Source organism: Coenobita brevimanus, chromosome 26, assembly GCF_032717465.1.
Source record: "Coenobita brevimanus isolate Jiangsu-jjx chromosome 26, ASM3271746v2, whole genome shotgun sequence".
NCBI classification, from domain to species: domain Eukaryota; kingdom Metazoa; phylum Arthropoda; class Malacostraca; order Decapoda; family Coenobitidae; genus Coenobita; species Coenobita brevimanus.
In genome coordinates this window covers 38,428,011-38,452,465 of record NC_136979.1, presented here as the reverse complement: position 1 = coordinate 38,452,465, position 24,455 = coordinate 38,428,011, and the positions used below count along the sequence as shown (strand labels likewise).

Genomic DNA, 24,455 nt, shown 5'->3' with positions numbered 1-24,455 from the left:
AGCCGTATTCTCGTGGGCTCAGGAAGCTCTCTATACTCCTTTTACTCTAACCTGGCCTAAAATTGCGATCTTTCCATCTTCAATACTGAGTTGCAGCAAGACGTTAACACTGGGATATGAAAGCAGTCACGAAGATGTGCTGTGGAAAGAATTATGAGCCGTATAATTGTCTTTTTCTCTTTTCCTGTCACTGATACACATGAAATAAGCAGTAACGGGAAAAAATCTGGGCCAGGTTAAGGTGAAAAGAGTATAGGATCTCCTTGACAGCTTATTACTGATTTTGGCTGGCTGATGCTCCCACGCATGTTACTAATGCCATCTATACCGGTGCTAAATCGATATAAATAACATACAAGAGAACATAGTATAATAACCAGGATAAATCGGTATGAACCAGGTGCCGAGATGCCTCCTAAGCTTACGAAAATATGGCCCAATGAGATACTAAAGGAGTCGATAAATATAAACTAATGAATGAGCTGTAAGACGTGAAGAAAGGAGAGGCTGATCTTGGCGGTGGGAAAAGAGCGTGGGGAGAAGGAGGAGTAGAGAAAAAAGTGAAGGAAAAAGGGAGGTGACAGAAGGGAAGGAGGAAGAAGAAAGGCGTGTGACGGAAAGGTAAAGGAGACATAAGGAGAACGAAGAGATAAGTGAAGAAAAGATGGAAGCGAGAAGCAAATTTTGAAGGTGGAAAAGAGGAATGTTGAAAATATGGAAGCGAGAAGTATATCAGGACGAAGAGATAAGTGAAAACACGATGAAAGGGAGGAAAAGAATACTTAGGGAAGAATGGACGTAGTGAAGGAAGATGGATGGAATAATGTGAAACTGAAGGTTGTAAGGAGTGGATGGTACGAAGAAGGAAGGAAAGGTCGAGGAAGAAGGAAGAGGAGGGAAGGGAAGGGAGAGAGTGATGGGAGGAAGAAAGTAACTGAGAAGGGGAGGAAGATGTAGGGAATGATAAAGAACGAAAGGAGTGCATGATGAGAAGAAGAAGAATGAATGGCCAAGGAAGAAGGGAGAGTAAGTGAGTGAGGGAGAACGGAAGGGAAAGGAGAGAGAATAGCGGGAGGAAGAGAACAATTGTGAGGGTGGGGAGGAGTAAAGAAAGAACAGCGAAGTTGATGTGGAAGGGAATGAACGTAAGGAGTGGATGGTTGGTGAGAAAATGAGGTGGGGATGTTCGAGGAAGATGGAAGGAAAGGTTTGGAAGAACGAGATGGAAGAGGGAGAGTGAATGGAGGAAGAAAATCACTTGAAGAATGGGTGGAGGGACGAAGAAAATGAGAGGGATGATAATTTTGGAAGAGGATGAAAGAAGAGTGAATTGGGAGTGATAAGAAGAAGAAGAAGAAGGAGAAAAGGGAGAGAAGGTCAGGGAGAATGATGGAGGAGGTCTGGGTGTGGGAGGAGGGAGAGGGAGGAAGAGGTCACGAAGGGAGGCAGTATAAGTAATGAAGGAGGGTATCACGGAAGAGGATATAAGAGAGAGAGAGAGAGAGAGAGAGAGAGAGAGAGAGAGAGAGAGAGAGAGAGAGAGAGAGTCATGGAAGGAGTAAGGGAGTGGGAGGGTAAGCTGGAGGTGTATGTTAGGTGAGGGAGCAGGGTTTAGAGAGTGAGGGAGTGGGTGATAAGCGATAGAGAAGGTGGTAGGGATGATAGGGGAGAGAAAGAGAGGAAGGGGGTCAGGGAAAAAGTTAGGGAGTGAGGGAAGGGGGAAGGAGGTAAGGAGTAGCGGTGGTTGGGGGTGTCACGACGAAGGCGGGGGGATGAGGTAGTGAAAAGGGAGGTGGGGTTACGGAGGGGTGATGGGGGTAAGAGAGAGGGGGAGTGTAAAAGGGAGGGGGGGGGTCACGGAATGAGTAAAGGAGTTAGCTGTAGGAGGGACGTAGGGAGGAAGATTGTGGTGGGTAGGTGGGGGGATTACGAAGAGGGAGGGGGTAACGATGGTGGGGTGGAGTAGGAGGGATGGGATGGGGGATAGGGAGGTCAGGAGGGAGGAAGAGAGGGATGGGGTAACGGTGGTGGGGTGGAGTAGGAGGAGTGGTGGGAGATAGGGATGTCAGGGGGGAGGGAAAAGAGGGAGGGTGTAACGGTGGCGGGTGGTAGGGCAGAGTAAGAGGTAGGGGTAATAGGAAGTTGAGGGGGAGGGAAGGAAAGGAGAGGGTAACGGTGGTGGGGTGGAGTAGGAGGGAGAGTGGGTAGATAGGGAGGTTAGGGCAGGGATGGGATGGGATCACGAGAGAAGGAGGGGTTGAGGAATGGGGGAGGGGGAGAGGGAAAGAAAGGAGGGGAAGGAGACAGTGAGGGGGGTCACGGTGTTGGGGAGGGAGAAAAGGGGGGTGCAAGGTCAGACAAGGACGCGGCACAAAGGCCGCTGCTCCTCGGGGTTTTTGCCAGCCAGCGGTGAGTCCATTACTGGGTACCGCTGCTGCTGCTGGGGTGGGGGTGGGGGGGAAGAGCTGCGCAGGGCTGGTCAGGGTTGTGGCATGCTGAGAGAGGGCTGGATGGGAAGACAGTAGAAATACGAGTAAGTTAGATGGGTAGGTGATCGTCACGAGACTGTAATGACCAAATGGTGAGAAGACAGCTGTGATCTTAGATGATGGTTAGGGGTTATAGCCAATGTTAAAAAGAGATTTGAGATGTGTTGGGAGAGACTGGTATCGGGCGTGGAAGAAGAGAATAGCTATAGTTTGTCAAGGGCTAAGGACTAGACTGGCAGAGGGTTAGGGCTTGGTTAGGAAAGCAGTTGAGAAGAGATAGGAGTGAGATAGGACTGTGAGAGATATGGGTAATTGTGAGGTGGCTTTGGGAGGGCTGAGAAGTGGCTTGAGATGGGTCGTTGGAGGAGTTGGGCGTGGCTTGAGGTGTGTGGTTCAAGGGCTTGGATGTGGATTGGGAAGGGTCGTTAGACGCCTTGGGTGGCTGGGAGGTGGCTTGAGACGGGTCGTTAGAGGGCTTGGAGAGCTGGCTAGGTTTTTGACTGAATTGAAGGCACGCTTGCAGTGGGCTGAGAGTGAGTGGAAGGGCAGTGAAGAGAAATGAGATGGTTAGGACTGTTGCTGAGAGGGGCGAGGAACTGTGATCTGGCTTGGAATCGGCTATCTCTGGACCTGAATGCAGAGGAGTGGACTGGCTGATGGCTAAGGGTTGGGTAGGAAAGGGATGGAGCATGGTTAGGAAACAGAGACGGGGACGATTTAATATGGGATGGGCGCTAACAGAGCTGGGGGCAAAGATGAGGACTGGAACTGGGTAAAAGATCGGTAGAAAAATATTTAGAAATAGCGTCGTCACTGATATGGATACTGAAGGGGGAAGTGGTGAATGTTTCAAAACTCTTCACTACTACAGCCCCTCCCCCCCAAATCTGAATAAAAATAATTTGGCATTTGCAAGCGTAAGATAACAAAGACGTCACTTTACTGAAGGTGTTCCAAGAATGTCTGGTGAGTTAGTGACGTGTTCCGTAACCTGGATCATCATCATCATCATCATCATCATATCCCAGCCCTAATTTCATCTTAAAACAGAAAACACTCATGTAGAACTATCAAACAGCGTGTACACACACACACACACACACACACACACACACACACACACACACACACACACACACACACACACACACACACACTGTATATACAGTAAATAGACAGTTATGAAACGATGACATCACGTACCAAAGGGGGTAAGAGTTCAAAAGCTGAGAGGAGCGTTGCTGACGTGTGGCTTGGCTTGGGGCTTGGGACAGGTTCGGGTTGAGGCAGGTGGCTAGGGATGTGACTCAGAGGGCGTGATTCTCGGAAGCTGAGACGGCTCACTACGCTGTTTATTTTAATTTGGCCTAAATTGCCGTCTATCAATACTGAATGCTGGGATGTCACAATAGATTAACGCGAGAATGTGGTACTGGTCACGAAGAAGTGCTATGAAAAGGATGAAAAGCAGTAGATTGTCTTTTTGGGCCACTGAGTATCATGAAATAAGCTGTGAAAGAACGAAAATCTGAGCCAAGTTAATGAAAAACTATAAAACCTCTTGATTACTGATTTATTTTGCCATAGCCCCTTCGCTACACGAGCCCCATTCTAAAATAAAAAAAAAGGTCTGACGGTAGCAAGACCGTAATATATATATATATATATATATATATATATATATATATATATATATATATATATATATATATATATATATATATATATATATATATATATATATATATATATATATATGGTGCCACTGCACTAAAGGAGGGGAACAAAGATTGTGTCCAACTCTTTGTCTACGTGTGGTTCTTCTCAGTAAAATCGTCGGGAGGGTCTCAGAACAAAAGAGAAAAATCTTCATCGCATGGAAGGGATTGATATTCTCTGGAGCGTTATTTTTACTTTCCTAATACTGATACACTTTGCCAAAGTAATATATAAAAAGAACATTATTAGCCCTAAGACTGCGAATTGAGAATATAGTACATTATATTATTTGAGTAACGCCAGACGATTTTGTTCTGCTCTGATTAACCCATTGCTGTATAAAGATTAAATATTACAGGATATCTTGATTAATGTTTTAGTTGGTACTGGTAACTCTAAAAAGCTCTATTATATCTCAGCGACTTTTTTAAATATTCCATCTACTCTTTATTATATTTCAACTACACTGTTACATTCCAGCTACTCTTTATTATATTCCAGCTGCTCTTTATTATATTCCAGCCACTCTTTGTTATATTCCAGCTACTCTTTATCATATTCCAGCCACTCTTTATTATATTCCAGCTACTCTGTTATATTCCAGCTACTCTTTATTATATTCCAGCTACTCTTTATTATATTCCAGCTACTCTTTATTATATTCTAGTCGCTCTTTATCATATTCCATCTACCGTATTATATATGTATTCCAGCTGTGTATTATATTCCATCTACTCTTTATTATATTTCAGCTTCTCAGTATTATATTCCTGCAGCTCTTTTTTTATTTTTTTTTATTCCAGTTACTCATTATCATATTCCAGCTACTCTTTATTATCTTTTAGCTATTCTTTATTATGTTTCTGTCTTTCTTTATTATTTTCCTGCTACTCTTTACTGTATTCCGACTACTTTTTATTAGATTCCACCTACTCTGTATTATATTGCAGCTACTCCAGATAGTTTTATGTAGCTCAAAGAAACCCACCGAAGTCAAAAGTTAGTGCCATGTGCAGAAATAAACAGAAAAAGTAAGAGGTGTTAAGGAGGCCCGTAAGCAAGCAAAAATAAAGTCCCGGGTTGGTCTGTATAACCGGGGAAAATGGCTAGAAACAAGGGTCCTGGAGGTGTCTCAGGAGGGCTGGGATGGCAAGGTTGAAATGGCTGGGATGGCAGGGTTGAAATGACAGGCGAGGGGTAAGATGAGCTGTAATGGAAGTGATATGAGCTCTATTGAGAGTTGAATGAGCTTTAATGTGTGATGTGAGTGTCAGAAGTACGGGTAAGGGGAGGTAAGGACAACAGGTGAGAGGAGGGAAATATGGAGAGAGCTAACAGGACAGGAAGAAGGGGAGGAAAAAGTACATGGCAGGATTAGGGGAACAGCAGCAGGGAAGGTAAGTAGGTAGGAGAAAAAGACAGGGTATTTTACGTCTGCTGAAGGTAGTGGGAGAAAGGGAGACGTGGGACGAGGAAAGAGAAGGGGGAGAAGGAGAGAGGAGGGGAGAGGATAGAGAAGGGGAAAGCGAGAGGGATGAAAAAATGGTTGGGGCAGTTGAGGGAAGAAAGGAGAGGAGGGTAGGAGGGGCTGTAATGATGAAAGAGTAGAAGGGAGAAGGAGAGGATAGAAAAGTTAGGGAGGAATGTGGGGGGAGGGAAGAGGTATTCATTTTTTGTGTGAAAAGGGTAGAGGACTTAAGGAATGAAAGGGTAGGAGAAATAGTTATGACGGGAGAGAAAAGAAGGAATAATGAAGGGATCGATGAAGAAATGCAAGCAGTAGTATGTGGAGGGAGCACAGAAGGGAGGGAAGAAGCGGGCTGCGAGAGAGGGAGGCGACGCTAAGATATCGTGGCGCTTGGGTACAGATAAGAGATTGCCTTTTTAATGACCTTTCACTCTCATGTATTCCCCCACCTGTACACACACACACACACACACAAACACACACATGCACGTACGCACGCACCCTGTCTTACTCTTCCCTTCCATTTTTGTCTCTCACTCTCTCTCTCTCTCACACACACACACACACACACACACACACACACACACACACACACACACACACACACACTGTCTTACTCTTCCCTTCCATTTTTGTCTTTCTCACACACACACACACACACACACACACACACACACACACACACACACACACACACACACACACACACACACACACACACACACACACAATCTCTCTCTCTCTCTCTCTCCCTGTTCCCACGTTTGCCTTTCAGCTTCTCCCTCTATTTTCCTTCGCTTCTTTTTTTCCCCTAACGCTTGTTCTTTGCAATCATTTTGTCTGAGTTATGCTTGTGTCGTGTTTCATTACCTTAACCCTTTATCAGACAGGTGTAAGCAGGCTTTTTATCGCCCGCCTTGTATCTAATGACCGTTCTCCCCCCCCCCTCTCTTTCTCTCTCTCTCGTGTGTGTGTGTGTGTGTGTGTGTGTGTGTGTGTGTGTGTGTGTGTGTGTGTGTGTGTGTCCACCTTCACCCTGGGATCCACAACACCCTTGATCTTGAAACACCCGTGGAGAGTCTGGGTTTGTTCTTGTTCACCTTGTTGTTCACCTTGATGTCGTCTGCCACGCTTCCTCCCTGTATTCTTACTTTCTCACTTTCCTTTTCTTCTGTCTGACTCTACACGTTCATTTGCACAGAACTTATTTTTCTTCTGTTCCTTCTTTTCCACATTCATTTGCACTGTACCTGTTCACCTTGTTGTCGTCTTCCACGTTTCCTTCACCTGTTACATTTATTTTTATTTCTCTCTTTGTTCTTGTACACTTTGCTCTGTTCTTCCACGATTTCTTCTTACGTTGGTATACTTACTGCAGCTTATGCTTTGCTCACCTTGTTTCGTCGTCTTCAGTTCAGTCTTTCTCACATCTCATTTTCCTCTCGAAGCTTTCTTACTGCCTCATCCCTCTCACCCTTTCTTCATCGTGCATTTTTACCCTTTTTTTCCACCCTACTTCTTCTTCTCGTCTTTCTCTTCCTTTCACCCTGTTTCCTTCTTCCTCTTTCTTCCACCATACTGATTACCCTTTTCTTTCTTCCTTTGGTTAACTCTTCCTGTGTCTTCTACCCTTCTCCCCTTTTGTCTTTTTTCCATCCTGCCTCCCATTTCTTCTTTCTTCCACCCTGTTTCCTTTCTGTTTCCTCTTCCCCTCTCAATTTCTCTCCTGTTTTCCTTCATGACAACGCGAAAGAGTAGAATATTGTTTTCAGTCCTTTGCTTTTCTGGATCTCCTACTTAAACGTCTTCACTTCCTCTTCACTCTCTTCTTCACGGTTTGCTCTGCTTCTTGTTTTCTCTACTTTTTCCAATTGTTCTTCTTGACTCTCATTTCTCCACGATTCTCTCCTCTTCATCTCTTGTCTCTTTCCTGCAGTCCTACAAGCTCTCTCTCTCTCTCTCTCTCTCTCTCAGGCTACGAGTAGTTTTGCCGGTGATCAGTAATCAGGAGGAGGTCAGTTCGTATGCTAAACCTTCATAAAAGCCACCTTGCAGTTGGGAAGGACTCGTCTCCTCTTTCTTCTTCCTCTCCGTCATCATTATCATCATCATCATCATTTTCTTCTTCTTTTCTTTCTTTTCTCCTTCCTCCCCACTTTTTCTTCCTTTTCCTTCTTTCCTCAATTTGTCCTTCCAAGCCAACAATAATGTCACCTCATAATTGGGGGACCACGTTTCTCTTCCTTCTTTCCGTCCTTCCTTTCTCCCTCTATTTTCCTCTCTCCTCTCCCTTCTTTGCTCTTTCTTCTCTTCTTCATTCTCTGTGCCTTATTCCCTTCTTCATTTTCTTTCCCCTTTTTCATTTCTACTTTCTCTTCTTTGATTTCATTTGTCTTTTCCTTTCCTTCACTTTTCCCTCATTTTCCTTTCATTCTCTCCTCCATTTCTTTCTCTTCTTTATCCCAGAGTTATCTCCTCCCTTTCTTCTTCCCCATCACCTGTCCTACTGTTTGCTTTCTTGTCTGTTTCAAGATCAACCCATCCTTTTAGTGGTTCTCTCCTATCGGTTTCATTCTCATCCTCCAAACATCCTTGATCTCCTCGTTTGATTTTCTTCTCTATTTCTCCATTGTTTGCTATTTTCCTGCTTCCTTTTTCCAAGCTGTACTTATTGTTCTAGTGTCTGTTTTCCTTCCCTATCATCCTTTCTCCTTCCATACCTCGTTCCTTGCCTTTTCATTGTATTCCCACTCTCTCCTTCACTCTACCTTCCTTCCTTCCTTCCTCTTCTGCCTTCCATCCAAACTGTACCCATCCTTCTAGTGTTTCTTTTCTTTCGTTATCTTTCTCATCGTCTTCCTTCCTCGTTTCTTATTCTCACCCAAAGGCGTATGAGGAAGAAGCAAAAGTCAGGTGGAGCAGGGCAAAAACTTATGGACAGGTGGCGTAAAGAGCGACACACACACACACACACACACACACACACACACACACACACACACACACACACACACACAATGTTTGAGAAAGTCTTAGGTGGACACTTGCCAGATTTCGAGATGCGGCGTATTGAAAACTTGGAAAAAGTAACACAAAAGACTGACGATAAAAATTATGAAGTGTGAACAGTGAATTAAATAATGGGACACAAAATTCATGAACAAACAAAGATACAGATAAATACAGAGACGATTAAATATTTCAAACATGCAGCAATGGAGAGAGAAAGTATACTCGTATACTAATGGAAAAATATAATGAGACTATTAAAGAATAAATAAAAGCCAAATGCTGAAGAAATAAGGCTGAAAAGGGAGAATGGAGTAATCATACAGAGAAAAAGAAAAGATACAAGTACGAAATTATAAATGTAAGCAAAAAAACAAAAAAAAAATAACAAAAGTGCATTAAAAAGAAAGCTAAATAATACGACAAAAAAGGAAATAGAAACAGCAAAAAATGATAAAGAAAACATAAGAGAGGAATAGGATAATCAGAGAAAAACAAGAAAAACGTAAATAAAATACGATAAGCTACCTATCTGAAAAATTGGGGCCAGCTAGTTCTTGGATTCGCCACCAGAGGCCCTCTCAGTCGACACTGCCGAGAGAGAGAGAGAGAGAGAGAGAGAGAGAGAGAGAGAGAGAGAGAGAGAGAGAGAGAGAGAACGATGAAGAGTTGGAAAGGAGAGGAAAATAATGTGATGATTATATGACACTGACAGGTACAAGTATAAGAAGTGATAGTAGCTAGGCAGAGAAGAAAAAAAAATACGAGGAGGAGGAGGAGGATTATAAGGAAGACGAGAGAGAAGGAGGAATAGGAAGGGGAAGAGGAAAGTAAGTGAAAATAACAGAATGAAAGAAGAAAAAGATAAGCAAAGAGTCAGAGGAGCAGGTAGAAGAGGAAGAGGGATGGACAAGTTCTAGGAAGAAGAGTAAAGATGGAAAGAGGAAGATGCCTGAACAAGGAAGATATAGGAACAGTTAAGCAAAAGAAGGAGGAAGATGAGTGAATAATGAGAAAAAGAGGGAGAGGGAAAGATGAAAAAAGAATGTGAAGTGAAAAAGGATAAAACGATATAGGAATTGGAGCAAAGCAGAAGAAGAAAGTGGAAGAGAGAATGAGAAAGAAATAGGAAGAGGAGTGAAGGAGGTGGAGATACTGAAGAAATACGAGCAGCACATGTCTCCCCTCCAGTCACCAGCTGTCACACAGGCATCACACCTCCTTTCTCAACCTCCGCCTCCTCTTCCTCCTCCCTGTCCCGTCCACCCTCCCCCCCTCCTCACACCACCTCCTCGCTTGAACCCTCTGGCGTAGATGAGTTTTTACCTGCGTCGCAAGACCAGATAAATGAAGCAGCAGGACCTTATATTACCGAAATGTTTGAAAATCTGCACTGCACCACAGCCATGGGACACATAGAATTAATTTTCACAGGGTATACTCTCATGCCTGTCCTCCCTTCAGACACACACGTATATCTTGTCCCTCCCACCCAGCTCTTTGTCCGTCCTCCAGGCCTATTTCTTTACACTCTGACACTTGTTCTTGGAGGATATTTTGACATAAACCTTCACTGCACTCAAACCACCGATCCTACAACACCCATTTTCACTGGGTATACTTTCCTTTCCTAGCTTCACCATCCAAATTTTCAACCTATCCCATCCATTCTTTTGCTCACCACGCCTATTTCTTTACTCCCCCTTGGACGGCATCATGTAGCGACGGATCACGGGGGTCCACAAAAACGTTTATTTTTTTGTATTTATTTTTTTAAGACGGTAGCTGAAAGCGAGTATTGCGCGCTTACACTATTTTCACAGGACGTGCTGCACCCGTATTGAGAGGTGTAATGGAGACTACTAATCTGTCCTCTGAACTGAATATTGTAAAATCGTTTAGTGGTAGAAATAATACCGTGACGAGAGACATCATCGTACTGGAGGGGTTAATATGGAAAGAAGGAACTAAAGACTGACTGGGTTAGGGCAGTGTGTGTGTGTGTGTGTGTGTGTGTGTGTGTGTGAGAGAGAGAGAGAGAGAGAGAGAGAGAGAGAGAGAGAGAGAGAGAGAGAGAGAGAGAGAGAGAGAGAGAGAGAGAGAGTAGACAGACAGACAGAAACTACAAGGCACACTTGCAGAGGTAGATGGGTATGTAGTAAGTACAGGGACTTGTGGATAACTATTATATCTGCGGTTAGTACGAAAGGTAGGATATTCGTTAACTGGATATATAAGCTGATCGTACCTGTATAAACACGTAGGCTGTAAAAGTTATTAATAAAAATTCTGTCCAATGATCACAGTGGTCGAGAGGTTAACTTATTATAGGGCAAGTTTTTACACCACAGGTCAAGGGAAAATTTTTGATAGTACGGGACGCACAATTTGGCCGGTCAAGCAACTGAACGTAAAGAGAGACCATTTTTACTCCCATCGGTCTGCCTGCTAGTCTGCTGAAAAAGTAATTGAGGACCATGACGGAAATTTGTAGGGTTGATCCGGTTGACCCACGGGCAAAATGATAAATATATGGCTAAGGTACGTAACGCTATAAGGACGCTCGTGCTTTTAATATATAAGAAAGGGCTGGTACTAGGTGTTCTGTAAAAATGAAGACCGGTTTACCTGAAAATTATATGGTCGACTTGAAATATTTTTTATTAATTCAGTTTTTTTATTGCTCAGCGTAGCGGATGTGTGCGACCTAGTGAGTACCTTTCTAAAATTACCTTCGTGCACGATTTTCTGGGACAACTGGAAGTGGGTCGGTGTTTTGGGCCAAGTTTAGCAAAGTCCGAAGGCAGAAGATGTCGTGGGTAATGATACTGGACGGGAGCCAGGACTGTGTGTGCTTCTAGGTATCCAGTTCCCAACACACACCTCTCATTATCACCCTTCCCGTCCCTTGACTTTGACAAAAAATAATTACTTTCTTCTCACTTCTTCATAATAATTACGTTTTTTCCTCTACTTCGTTACCCGAGCGAAAGTAGGAAGGGTGCTCTCTGGGTTGCTCATAGCCTTTTCAATATGCTTAACGTCTCTTCTGTTATATTCTTGCTGTCTATAAGTCAGCGTAGGACAGACTTTTCTAACTGAAGGGATTAAAGACAACAATCTTCATTTACCCGTTCACTACCAGATAACTCTTCTATTAAAACTAAATCGTATTGTAGAGGGTTAAAGAATCTACCAATTACTTTTTTCCCCCTGTACTTCATCACGCGGGCGAAGGTATGATGGGTACTTACACTGGTCGCCCTTAATTAGGAGGGTAAATGTACTTTTAGGAACCTGTTCTGCTCGGCCTCAGATGGTGTGGTGTGGTGGTGGTCTTATCTGTAACGGGAAGGCAAGGCTGTTTGCTCTCTTAACTGCCGCCTGCTTGCATAACAGATGACCACATTATGCAACAGATCGCGCCCGCTGTATGTGCCTAACTCTTCACTACAGTGACGTCATTTTACCTACGTCTCAAGTCGCCAGGTATATGAAAGCAACGCCAACTTTTTGTTCTTGTTGGTGGTGGTTGAGGAAAAAAAAAATCAATGCACTCAGTCCATTAATCCCACAGGACCCATTTCCTTAAGGTATACTCTCACAGACCCTCTCTACTTTTCCCTTCACAACAGTTCCAGCTCATCCAACCCACTGCTTTGTCTCCTATACGCCTATTTCCTTACCCCTTCTGACGCATTCATTCTTACAGGGGTAGTTTGAAATAAACTTCAGAGCAGTCAAACCACGAATCCCACAACACCCATTTTCACTGAGTACTTTCCTGCTCCAGCACCATCGTCCAACAAATGTCCAGCCTACCTCACAACTTCCTTTGATCACCATGTTCATTTCCTTACTTATTTGACGGTTTCATGGCGCGACGCAGGTCACGCGGTCGAAGAACATATTTGCATATTGTATTCATGCTCTGTGCAACGTTTTCACACAGTTTAAGTCAGATTTATCGAACTGGAAGGGTTAGCTGTTGCCTTCAATAATCTTTTCATGACCAGGCTGCTCGCCTGACTAAATTCGTCCGAGTATAGCAAGAATAAACCATAAAAATGCATTCTCGATATGAAGGGGTTAAGAGGCGCCTTCTTGCATCACAAATGACCATATTATGCAAGACAGAGGGAGATGGGGAGGCCATAGGGAACACTCGCGCATACTTATCTACATCTGTTGCAAAGATCACCATTGGTGAACTTAACTCCTCCAGTGAATCTTTTGACCGTAGGAAAGATGTATCGGAATACCTGTCTTTGTGAATGGTTGAGTGGATTTTTTTTCTAGTCCTACATAAACTGAGTAAAATAACAGTGGATTGGTCATATGGAAGAGGTTAAAGATGCGAGGTAGTAGAATCAGAGCTTACCTGAAACTGTAGCGACTATAGTACCACTGGCAAGACCACTCGTACATCTGCCTTCTCTGCAAGGGTTTATGTTAGAGATGATCTGGAGAGAGGAAGTAAAACCAAGAATTAGTGGTAGCAGAAAGAATATTATAACACTGCATGCATACCTCCCGTTTTAATGGAATGCAGGGCTGGGATGATAAAAGGGGAATGGATAGAATGAATCCTTTACAGCATCACCGTTCACGTGATTCTCGGGGATAAGGGAGAGAAGGTCTGAAAACGAGCGAGAAGTAGCAGTGAACATTAATTGCAGTTAAAAGAAACTCTCACTATAATGCATTTCGGTACTTTTCGTAATTGTGCGAGAGATTGTCTAAAAGAGGGAGAGGTAGCAAAACTGCAAGGGTAACAAATGACGTAGTATAGCCAGCATTTATCTGTCGCGTAGTTTACTATTCTCTCCACCTGTACCTTTTTGTCCATTCTGCCTTCTGATATCGCTGTCTTCTAGCCGCATTCCTTCCCTTCTTACTCCTTAAACTTGGTCCATTGTTATACACTTTGGCTTGTATTCCAGCCGGCGTGAGGATCCCAAACACCTGTTCCTTAGCTATTTATTTTTGCATATAGCTCGTAATTAATCCTCTATGTTTTATTCTTGCCTACAGTGTTGGTGTTAAAAAAGACACAGACAACCTACAAGACAGCAGGAAAGTGTAGCGTGGAAAATAATTTGCCAAGGAAAAGATGTCAGGGAGCTTCCTTAACCGTCGAGAATACCGGCCTTGGTTCACAAGTCCGCTTGGTATACTATTCTGCTGTATCTCTTACTTTCCTCCCTCTCCCTCTTCACACTGTCCTCTAACCGCATTCCTCCGCCTACCAGCCCTCCCACTTCCGCTACATTTTGACCTCGTATTGTCGTGTAATTAGGAATCATGCTAGCACCTCTTCCTTTCCTGTTTCTTATGCTGTTTTTTGCATAGGGAACATCGATATTAACTTGTGTGTTATTTATGTTGTGTGGGTATTTTTGAGAAATATATATAACGTAAAAGAGAATATTTACCCCCTTTAAAATGATGACACTCTTTTCTTTCTTTCTTTCTTTTTTAATCTAAAAACGATTTGATTCAGCTCAGTGACTTTTCGAACCAGACGAGTTAGATGCCAGTATAGCCTGTTATAACCCCTTTTCTACCACGGAGTTTTCCTAAGCGGATTAAAATCGTCTGGTGGTAGCAAGAACAAAAAATAATAGATCATGGGGTTAAATGGATTGAAATGAAATTCCTGTAAAGCAAAGTAAATCGGTAAGGAAGAAGTGGAAGAAATCCTACTAAGGCCAGGAGAATGCGGCGTCCTGTATACTCAGGAAGAAAGCATTTACCAGCATCCTGGACCATCCTAAATTACCCTCATAAACTACACCGCCCAGGCACTTTCATAACTTTAAGGCGAGTCATACGCGTTCTTTTTATTGTTGCTGTTGTTGTTGGCCGTCGCTTCTTGTAATTATAGGGTCAATTTATGGAAACGATGTACTGTAAGTTTATAGCAGAGGAGGGTCCCTTTTCGTTGTGTAAAGCTGTGGCAATTCGGATTGTTAGTGTGAATACTTTCTCCGACAAAGAGAGTATGTTTTCACCCCTGTTTTTTTTTTTAGTTAGTATGTTTATCTGTTAGCAGGATTACTCAAAATCTAAAAGAGAGATTTGGACCAAATTTGGTGGGTAGATAGCCCATGTCCCTTGGAACAAGCGATTAACTTTTGGGACCGATGTTTGTTAATTTGTTTGTCTGTTAACAGGATTACGCAAAAACTCTGAGAGATTTGAACCAAATATGGTGGGGTGATAACCCATGTCGCAAGGAACAATTGATTAACTTTTGAGAATGACAAGTGCTTGCTATTTTCTTGTTATATTCATGCTACAAGTGTGGAAGGTCCTGGATGAGAGCACTGCCAAACCATGCAGCAGCAAGTGAAGGTGATGTAAGTGGAAGTGGAGTGGGAGCTTAAAGGAAAACTAGAAAGAAAAGAAAGAGATGGAGAAGGAGAGGTGAGGGGAAAACTGGAGGGAAATGGAAATGGCCGTAGATGAGGGCATGACTAAACTTTACAAGGAGCAAGTGAACGAGGTTTAAGGGGTTTTTAGGTACATGATGAAGAGGAAGGAGAAGCAGAGGAAAGACAAAGTTGAAGAGGGGGAAGGAAAAATGCTAAAGAAGTGTGACTGTGTGTGAGGTATTTTGGATGGAGGCAAAAGGAGAGGGAGATGGAGAAAAAGGATGGAGTAAGGGAGAGGAAAGGGAGATATTTGAGTTAAATGTTAAGTAACTGCGAATAATTGAATGTTGGGAGCAAGCGTACTTTTTTTTTTTTTTTTTTGCTGAGGAAGAACGTGGGAGAAGGATGGAGGGGAGAAGGGTTGGGGGAGGATGGGATGGTGAGAGAGTAAATCTGAAAGAAATACGAAAGAGAATGTGTGAAGAGGAAGTGAAAATGGGTTTTTGTTGATGAAGTGGATAAAGTGAAGGGTGGAGGTGACTGATGTGGCGTGAGGGGGATGAAGCGAGGCGCGAAGAGGAATCACAAGTGCTTATTAAGGTGGGGAAGGCGTCACCACTTGAGGCTTTTGAAGTGGTGGAGGGAGCGGTTAAAGGACTGGGCTACTCTAGGCCAGTCTTCTGTAGGGTGCTCTTCCCTCTACCCACTACGTACAAACTGAAACATTATGCCCAGGTATCTCGAATTTGTTACGTAGATTTTTGTTTTGGTGTGTGTGTGTGTGTGTGTGTGTGTGTGTGTGTGTGTGTGTGTGTGTGTGTGTGTGTGTGTGTGTGTGTGTGTTCGTCCGTTCCTCAGTGGCATGAAATATTTGAGGATAAATTAAAATTTCAGTATTTTGGTATTAGTCTTCCACATCAGTCATGGTTTCCTTCGTCCTCTCTCTCTCTCTCTCTTTTTCTATTTTTTTTTTTTTTTTTTTTTTTTTTTTTTTTTTACATCAGTCAATATAGGTATGGAAGAGAAGGCGTGGAAAGAGTACAGCCAGAGAGTGGAAACGTAACGGAGAAGAAAAGTGAGAGTGAAGAAGAATGGTTATGTCACCAAGACGTGAGAAAAGAGGGGTGGGTGGGGATAATAGAGTGTGGGTGGGGGTTGCGAGGGTTGTGTGGAGTGGGGGTGATTGTTGCTGTGTGAAGGGAAGGACGGAGTGTTTTGAGAGAAGAGGCCTTGTCACGCGGCAGGGACCTTGAATGATTAGCACAGTTTTGTATGTCGTAAGGATAAACCCTCCTCCCCAACCCACCCACCTATCTGTTATTTAATGCGAAGTATGGTGATAGTGGTGGTGGTTGCGGCGGCGGTGGTAGTGGTGATGATGATGATGATGACGATGACGATGATGATGATGAAGGATGGATTAATCTTCTAAGAATTAGGGATCTTCCCTAACTGATATAAAATAATCAGCGGTAAGAAGAAATTATCACTCTTAAGCAGTTTATGGGGAGACTTTTCTAAGTGATGGGGTTAGATAAGTCCCCAAACCCCATGTGTAAAATGGCATCTTATACATTCTTGCAACTGCCAGAAGATTTTATCCAGCTTAGGAGAGACCTCACGTAGTGGTTTATAATAAGCTTCATTTACCTCTTCACTCCACTGACGTCTTCACTATATTCTTGGTACTGCCGGGTAATATTGTTCAGTTTAGGAGACAGGGCTTGTGATTAAGGGGTTAAATATGTACCATCCTTGTCGGGTGTTATTGCCATCCATTTACTTTTATTGTATTTTGTGTGTGTCAGAGCTGGAATATTACCCCTGATGAGTGTTGTTGCAGACGGGGGACATTTGACTCTTGTTAGTTTCCTGTTGTACACGGAGAAGAGGGAATGGAAGGAGGAACGTGTGTGTGTGTGTGTGTGTGTGTGTGTGTGTGTGTGTGTGTGTGTGTGTGTGTGTGTGTGTGTGTGTGTGTGTGTGTGTGTGTGTGTGTGTGTGTGTGTGTGTGTGAGAGTGAGAGAGAGAGAGAGAGAGAGAGAGAGAGAGAGAGAGAGAGATTGGTTGATAAATGACAGAGTGTAAGATATTGATATTTCTGTTTCCGAATTCTACCAGCCTCATTTGTTAGAGGGGAAACTGGGTAATAATGATGATGATGATGATGATAATGATGATGATGATGCCAAGCAATTTTGCTCATGGAAAGCAATCCTGCAAATTAGAGAATTAACCTGTCGTCACTTTTCATCCTCAGATACGCGTGTGGGTAGCGGCTATAGATCGGCGGCGCAAGACCTAGCCCTGGTTGTGGGTCAGGAGATGTTCGGATGTGTGGTTCGGGTGGTGGTAACCCTCCTTCCCACACACCTAAACCACACCCCCACCCCCACCCACACCCACACACATGACGAGTCATCAGCATCCGTATCAGGCGACCCACAGAGGTTATTCTCACCCACACTGGCCCACTTCATGCCGCCGCTTAAGGTAACTATAGTCTGTTTGTTTTCACCCGGCAGAACTGGACCACGCCCACAACATGAATCTTTAAAGTGCGTTATTGCGTGGAATGAAGTCAAAATAGTTTGGTTAATTGTGATAATAAAAACTGAATATTGGCGATTGCCTGTTATCACGAACAGAAACTCAGGAAAAAATTCTGTCATAGTCAAAGTTAATCATACTATAGTCACCCCCAGTGTATTATGATTGATCTTGAGTGACTTTCACTTATCCATATCGTAAATAGTGTCGACTTTACAGGTGAGGTATGGCCCGCCATCGTGAAGTACACAGTTCATGCATTTTAGAGTTAACACAACATGATATGATGTGAACAATGTGATCACAAGATCATTTGATTTGTAGTTATGGCAACAGAGCAATCTTTTTTTTTTTTTTTTTTTTAATACATCTGTAGCATCGCCCCTGAGCTCAAAATTAAGTGAAAATTGATACACTTTAAATTTTCGCAGTAATGTAACATACGTCATGGTTACATGGAATTTGATGAACCTCAGATATGAGATAGGAATGAGTTTCTTTGGTTATTAGTGAAATCTACCCTCCAGTCTGACTGCGCTTAGCCATTAATTGAGCTCGAAGGATCTTCGTCAGGCTGGGTGAAAAATAATAGCGCTCTAACCCATTACAATTGAGGAACAGTTTTCTTAACCAACATCAGCATAAACTAGTTGATTATGTTAGTGTACTTATTAACAAGTTCAAGTTTTGTTCGCTAGTTTCGCTTGAGTGGTTTGCCAGATGGTCCGACGTACTCCAGGCACGTATGAGTCCGTCCCATTAATCGTATGCGCGGATCGTCTAAATCATTGGTAATTTGCATAATTTCTTCCGTCCAGACGCAGTTCGGCCCCGATGTGCGGTTATGTAATATATTCCGATGACGAGGGGTTAAGGCCCTTATATAATTTAAGGTGTTAGATCATGCTCTCTCTCTCTCTCTTTGACCGTTTAAGTCGCACGACCAGTATCACTGTTACAACACCCTTGATTCCTCAAGAACGTTAAGGATTCAGCCTGGGACTCTTTCCTGACATCTTACGATCCAACACCACCTTTTTCGATCCGCCCCACCCATTACGTATTCTGGAGATATTTTTATGCATAGCCATTTGACCTCTGCTTTGGTGGTAGTTGTGGTGGTATACTCTGTCCACCCGCGCTAACGAGGAGCCTACACGTGGTGGCGCTGTGTATTTTGGGTGGAACGAAGCAGCTGTAATGTTCACCCAAGAGCAGACCTCCATATTTCCTTCCACTTCTCCATTGGGAAGGACCTTGGTCCAACTCCGGCAAGGTGCTGTCAGCCTCAAAGGGGCGCCGGTTCCCTACACGGTCTATCCATTGTCCTGTACCTGTAGGATGGCCTCACAAATGCAGTTGCTTACCTGTGGTCGGTTGGTCTACTCGGCCAGACAGACCGGGTATAAGTAATAATAACAACAAAAACTCTGTCGACTTTAACTTGGCCTGGAATTGTTGTCTCTCTACTTTAATTGTCGAGCTGTAGCAAGAGATTAGAAAAGGATGCTAAAGAACAGCGCAATTGGAAAGGTTTTAGAGCCGTAGTAATGATCTTCTTCTACCACTTTGGCACGGGAAATTAGCTGGAAGACGAACACCATCTCTACCAAGTTAAGGTGGACGAACAGCACTGGTGGTTGATGGTGGTAGCATGGTGCTGGTCATGATGAACCATATAGGGAGAGGGTATAATATAGAGCCCTAGTATTTTTCTGCCACTGAGCCACGGGAAATAGGCTGGGAAAAGACGAAAATTTCCAACAAGTTAAGGGGCTGAACTATGGTTTTGTGTGTGTGTGTGTGTGTGTGTGTGTGTGTGTGTGTGTGTGTGTGTGTGTGTGTGTTTGTAATGGTAGGGGCAGCGTGGTGATGGTAACCGGCATATTGATGGCCGTACTGCAAGTCTCCCTGACGCCATTACCGTAGCTGCCCTCACCATCATGTTGTCACCTAACCCATCAACTCCCTTTCAGCCCTGTCTTATCTTCACTCCAAACTTGCCATGCCCTCGTCTGCCTTGACTGGCCCTGCACAGTCCTACCGTTAACTCTATCCTGACCATGCCATACCCTGACGTTCTCTGACCTTATATCACCCCTATCCTGTCCTGCTCTGCCTTGACCTGTCCTGGCCGACCTTCACCTTTATTTAATCCTACCTTGTCCCGCCCTGCTGTGCGCTGCGTTGTGATGCCCTTCCCTGTGCTGCTCAGCCCTACACTACCTTGCCATACTTTCACTCTTACCCTTCCTGCCGTGCCTTACCAAATCTTAGTTTCAGAAATTTGTTACAATTTTTACACCCATGTTTCTTTTCCTGTACCTAGGCCCTTTTCAGTTAATCGGCAAAGGCTGGCTGGTTGTGATGACTGAAACAGGTAAATAGCTGAAACGTTAACTTTTACATGGGAGGAGTGTTTCCCTTTAAGTTAACCCCAGGTTCTTCACTGCTGCCTTGTAAGAATAACGTGGGAAGATGGCGATCTAAAAGCCACTGCATGTTGTAGGTACCCGTGTCTAGGTTGCCGTAGTTCAGATCCACAACACTCGGGGGTAGGTGACCTCCCTACGCCCTTGGCGGCGTTACATGATGGGAAAACCTCCAGTCATCCCTTCAGGTAATGAAACTTGCGCAGAGCATAATGATCTTCTACCCGATTGGCGCCTTAAGCCATTATACTCCTAAAGAAATACAGAAAATCCCCCTTCCCCCATGAAGTAGCATTGCCTCTTGATTTTCTTTAATACCGATCTCCATTATTTATAGGAAAAGAAGGAAGGGACTGACATGGGCGAGCAGCTTAAGTGTACACGTTCGAATTTCTTGGATGTCAAATGATTTGTAAGGTCGAGAGACACCGCTTTTTGGCTTGGAAATTTGACCCGCTCCATCCATTGCTACACGCACTGTTATAGGGGCTTTTATAGCAGGTCATCTCGTATGTACCACAGCCTTTGCCACCGCTACTGACCTTGATAATTTTCAGTTTTCTCACAAGCTCTTGTACTAATCCGTGGCCAGCTTCCCACTCATGCGATGTATACCAACTAGCAACCCTTTCCTAACCTATTCAGTACGAGAACATCCTTTTTTTTTTTAATGTGGTTACCACCACCACCCAACTTAGTTTATTTTATGACACTTTTCGAACTGAAGGGTTAGACAAAGCCTTCACTGCTAAGGGTCCTTCCGAAGTTTACTGATATGGTTTGGATTTATGAAGAATGAACTTTAGCACACTTGTTTAACTCTGTAATATTAGTATCGATCCTCTGTACAGTCTAATTGTCTACCAATATATATATATATATATATATATATATATATATATATATATATATATGTGTGTGTGTGTGTGTGTGTGTGTGTGTGTGTGTGTGTGTGTGTGTTTAGACGGTGAAGTGCTTGAAAGGGTACAACAAGGAAGAAAGTTTGCTGGTTCTTTGAAAACAGTGATAAGAAACAGGGCGGTGAGCATGGAAGTGAAAAAGTTACTGCATGACAGTATTGTGATACCAACTCTAACTTATGGAAGTGAAGTTTGGACCTTGTTTGAGGGACACAAGCTACGAGTGAAAGCAGTGGAAATAAGTTACTTGAGAGGAGCATGTGGAGTCACATGGAGAGACAGACTGACAAATGAGGAAACGAAGGAGCGTTGTGATGTGAATGTGGATGTGATAGGAAGCGTAAGGAGAAACACACTGAGGTGGTTTGACCATGTGGAGAGGATGGAGAACGAGAGACTGACGAGGAGAGTGTATGTGAGTGAGGTGGAGGAGGGGGAGAGGGAGGCCTAGGATGAGTTGGAGGGATGGAGTGGAGAGGAATATGAGAGATGGGGGTGTAAGCTGGCAGCAGGGCAGTGAAATGGCGAGGGACAGGGTGACATGGAGGCGATTTGTTTGTGGCCACCCCTCACGGGATTAAGGCGTCTGGCAGTAGATAGATAGACAGACAGACAGCTAGATGTATGTGGTATATTTACGCACCGTAGCCTATGCATTTCCTTCCTCGCTTTCTTTGCCTGTTTCAATCTACTCATTTCACTCACATCTCGCCTCCTGCCTGCTCTTTCTCACACATATACACACGCGCGCAAGTAGAGCCTTGGTATTCTCACAGTCTGGCCGGCGGTGGCGTGTGGTGGTGTCCAGGACAGAACCTTCCCAGGAATGTCACACTCACCACATATTTCTCGGAGGACGGACTTTTCGGCCCCGCAAAGGAACATGCTCAATATCATCTTAACACCTGAAGCCCGAGGAGTTATTTTTTTTGCATTTTTATTCTCGAAACTTTCAGACGATTGCATTAAATTTTGGAAAGAGTTAATAAAGGCTATATCGAACCCAAGCATGATCACTTTTAACTTAACACCTTTTGAGGATGTCTTAAAACTTTCATCCTCGCCTCAGAAGACAATTTTCTTCACCTTCAGAAGGAGTTAGCGAAGGCAGTTTCTAACTCCTTCCAGGAATGTCACACTCGCCACATATCACTTCTCAGCCCCGCAGAGGAACATGTGCAATAATCATCACCTTCAGCTCGAGGAGCTTCTCCTAAAGTAAATAAAATTATCTGCCCGCTGCAAAATCGTAGTGAAAGGATTATTGTCATCTGGGGGCAGAAAAAACAAACTAAAAATAATGGCCGTTGGGTGAACGGGTTAAAGTGACACGATTTGCAGACAACAGGGAGCCCGTGGGGACGACTGGAGTGGGGTTATTCACTTCCCCATGAGGGTGTCGGGTGTTCACACTCACTCCTGCCACTGACACCACAGCAGCTGTAACGCCGACCTTGCCCTGTGCCAGAGGTCACAAACAACCTCAACCTCACCCCACTGTCCGCACGGATAATAGGGCGATTCCGTAGGTTAGGTACTATGAGAGGTAAAAGTTCGCTTATCACTCCACTGCATTTGATTCACATTTAGACATGTTTGTCACTTTCTTTCCTGACATATCGTGTCCGAGAAAATCATACTTGGCCAGAGAAACATACCAAGTCTCTTTCAGCTTGGGAATATTAGCCAGCTGATGACAGGCTAATGGTGACACGCAGTAAAGGTGAAATACTGGGCAAAGTTTTGTCCTTGACTGTCCGTACTGGCCCTGGTTCGGCGCATGGATCTTCGTTCGGAGGATAATTATATTGCCATGAGTTCAAGCCCATGATTGCCACTGAGGTAATGGGATAGAGACTGAACCGTAGCACTGTTTACCATCACTTTCTTGTTTCACCGTCTGTGCCTTGTATCAGCCCTACCCTCCTAACTCCCCTATGATCCTACCCTTTTACGGATAACAGCAGGCCATTACCAACTCCTCCCAAGGCATAGGGATTTCAGGAAAGATTACTCTCGCGTTTTCTGTTTTGTACATTTGATTTTCTAAGTTGGGTAAAAATGAGCAAGGATAAAACTGATTACAGTAACGAAGCACTGTCTTCCTCGCAGACCAATATTACATTTTAGCAATAATGCTATCCAAGTTTCATCAGAACATGCCTAGCGCTATAATTGTATCATTGTGGGATGATGATGATCATGATGATGATGACGATGGCGATGATGATGATGTTGATAATGATGACTTAGTTTTCTACTTCGCTTACCATCATCATCATCATCAACATAAGGCACCTACCCTACAACCTGAGCCTACTTTTTTCCCCTCTTTTGTTTCCCATCATATTGATGATGATGATGATAAGTGAAGTATGAAAACATGTAAGACTGAAGGGTAGGTATCGGAGAATGGCCTGCTGATGGAGTCTTGGTGGGATCAGTATGGGGTGAGTCAGTGTGGGCGTGTTATGTATATTCATGATGGGGGCGGCACGTAGCGTAGTGGGCCGCTGGTTCGGGGCACTCACACCCTCGCACACAGTACCCTTCCCTCGCATTCTTGCTATTTCTTCCAAGAACTTTGTACATTCTTCCTGTACATTCGTCCTTACGATTTGTTTATTCATCTCAGTTTTTTTCAAACACTCTGTGCATTTTTCTCAGAACTCTGTACACTCATCCGTACACTCTGTTATTCCTCTGTGTACTGTTAAGTTACATGTACACTATACACTTGCGTTCGTTTTGCATTTCCTCCCACGCATTCTGCAAGTCTTCCTTGTACTCTGTTCTGCCTTAGCGTTCTATACATTTCCATTTTCACTGTCTCTTTGCATTCTTTACGTCCCCCTTCTCGCACTCTTCATCGTCACTGTCTTGCACCCTGTAGGCCACTTTCTACCTCTGCATTCTGTACATATCCTTCTTCGCTCTCTCTGTATTCTACTGTATACTATACGTATCTCGCACATCTCATTGTTACTCAGTCTCATTCTGAACCATGGCTTCCTCGCATTATAGCTTTTCTTTACATTATTCTTCCTGCGCGCCAAATAAATTTCCATCTTGGTAGTACTCACACTCTTTGTCTTCCCATTCTTACGCTATACATGTTTCCTCCTTTTATATAAAAACTTTTTCCTGACACTATATTCACTTCTTCCATGTTCTCTGATTACATTTCATGCTCATCCATATACCCGACTCAGAACAGGTATCGTAGTGCTTGCTTACCGTAAATCAAATGGTCTCGAAATTATCAGTACAGTAACTCTTTTGATATTTGCGTCCCTTAGTGCACTTTCCCCTCTCTTTCTAGCACAATACTCATTCTATAAGGCTGGTGTACTGCTTGCAATCTTTCTTCCCTCAGTATGGGGGGACATTCCTTCTCAGGCACTCATATGTTTCTTTTTTGCACTGCTACACTAAGTAAATAAAACAACTGTTTTAGCATTATTTGGTTTCCTGCCTTACAGTACATACTT

At 43.7% G+C, this 24,455-nt stretch overlaps 1 protein-coding gene across 1 annotated transcript in view; it reads left to right on the top strand.

Moving 5' to 3' along the window:
* The window catches only part of Smg6 (Smg6 nonsense mediated mRNA decay factor), a 202,422-nt gene that overhangs the window by 89,915 nt on the left and 88,052 nt on the right, over positions 1–24,455 (top strand). Inside the window, exon 8 of the mRNA XM_080267983.1 lies at positions 17,323–17,555. Within this exon, the coding sequence (XP_080124109.1) occupies positions 17,323–17,555 (233 nt within the window). The remainder of the gene's footprint in view (positions 1–17,322; positions 17,556–24,455) is intronic.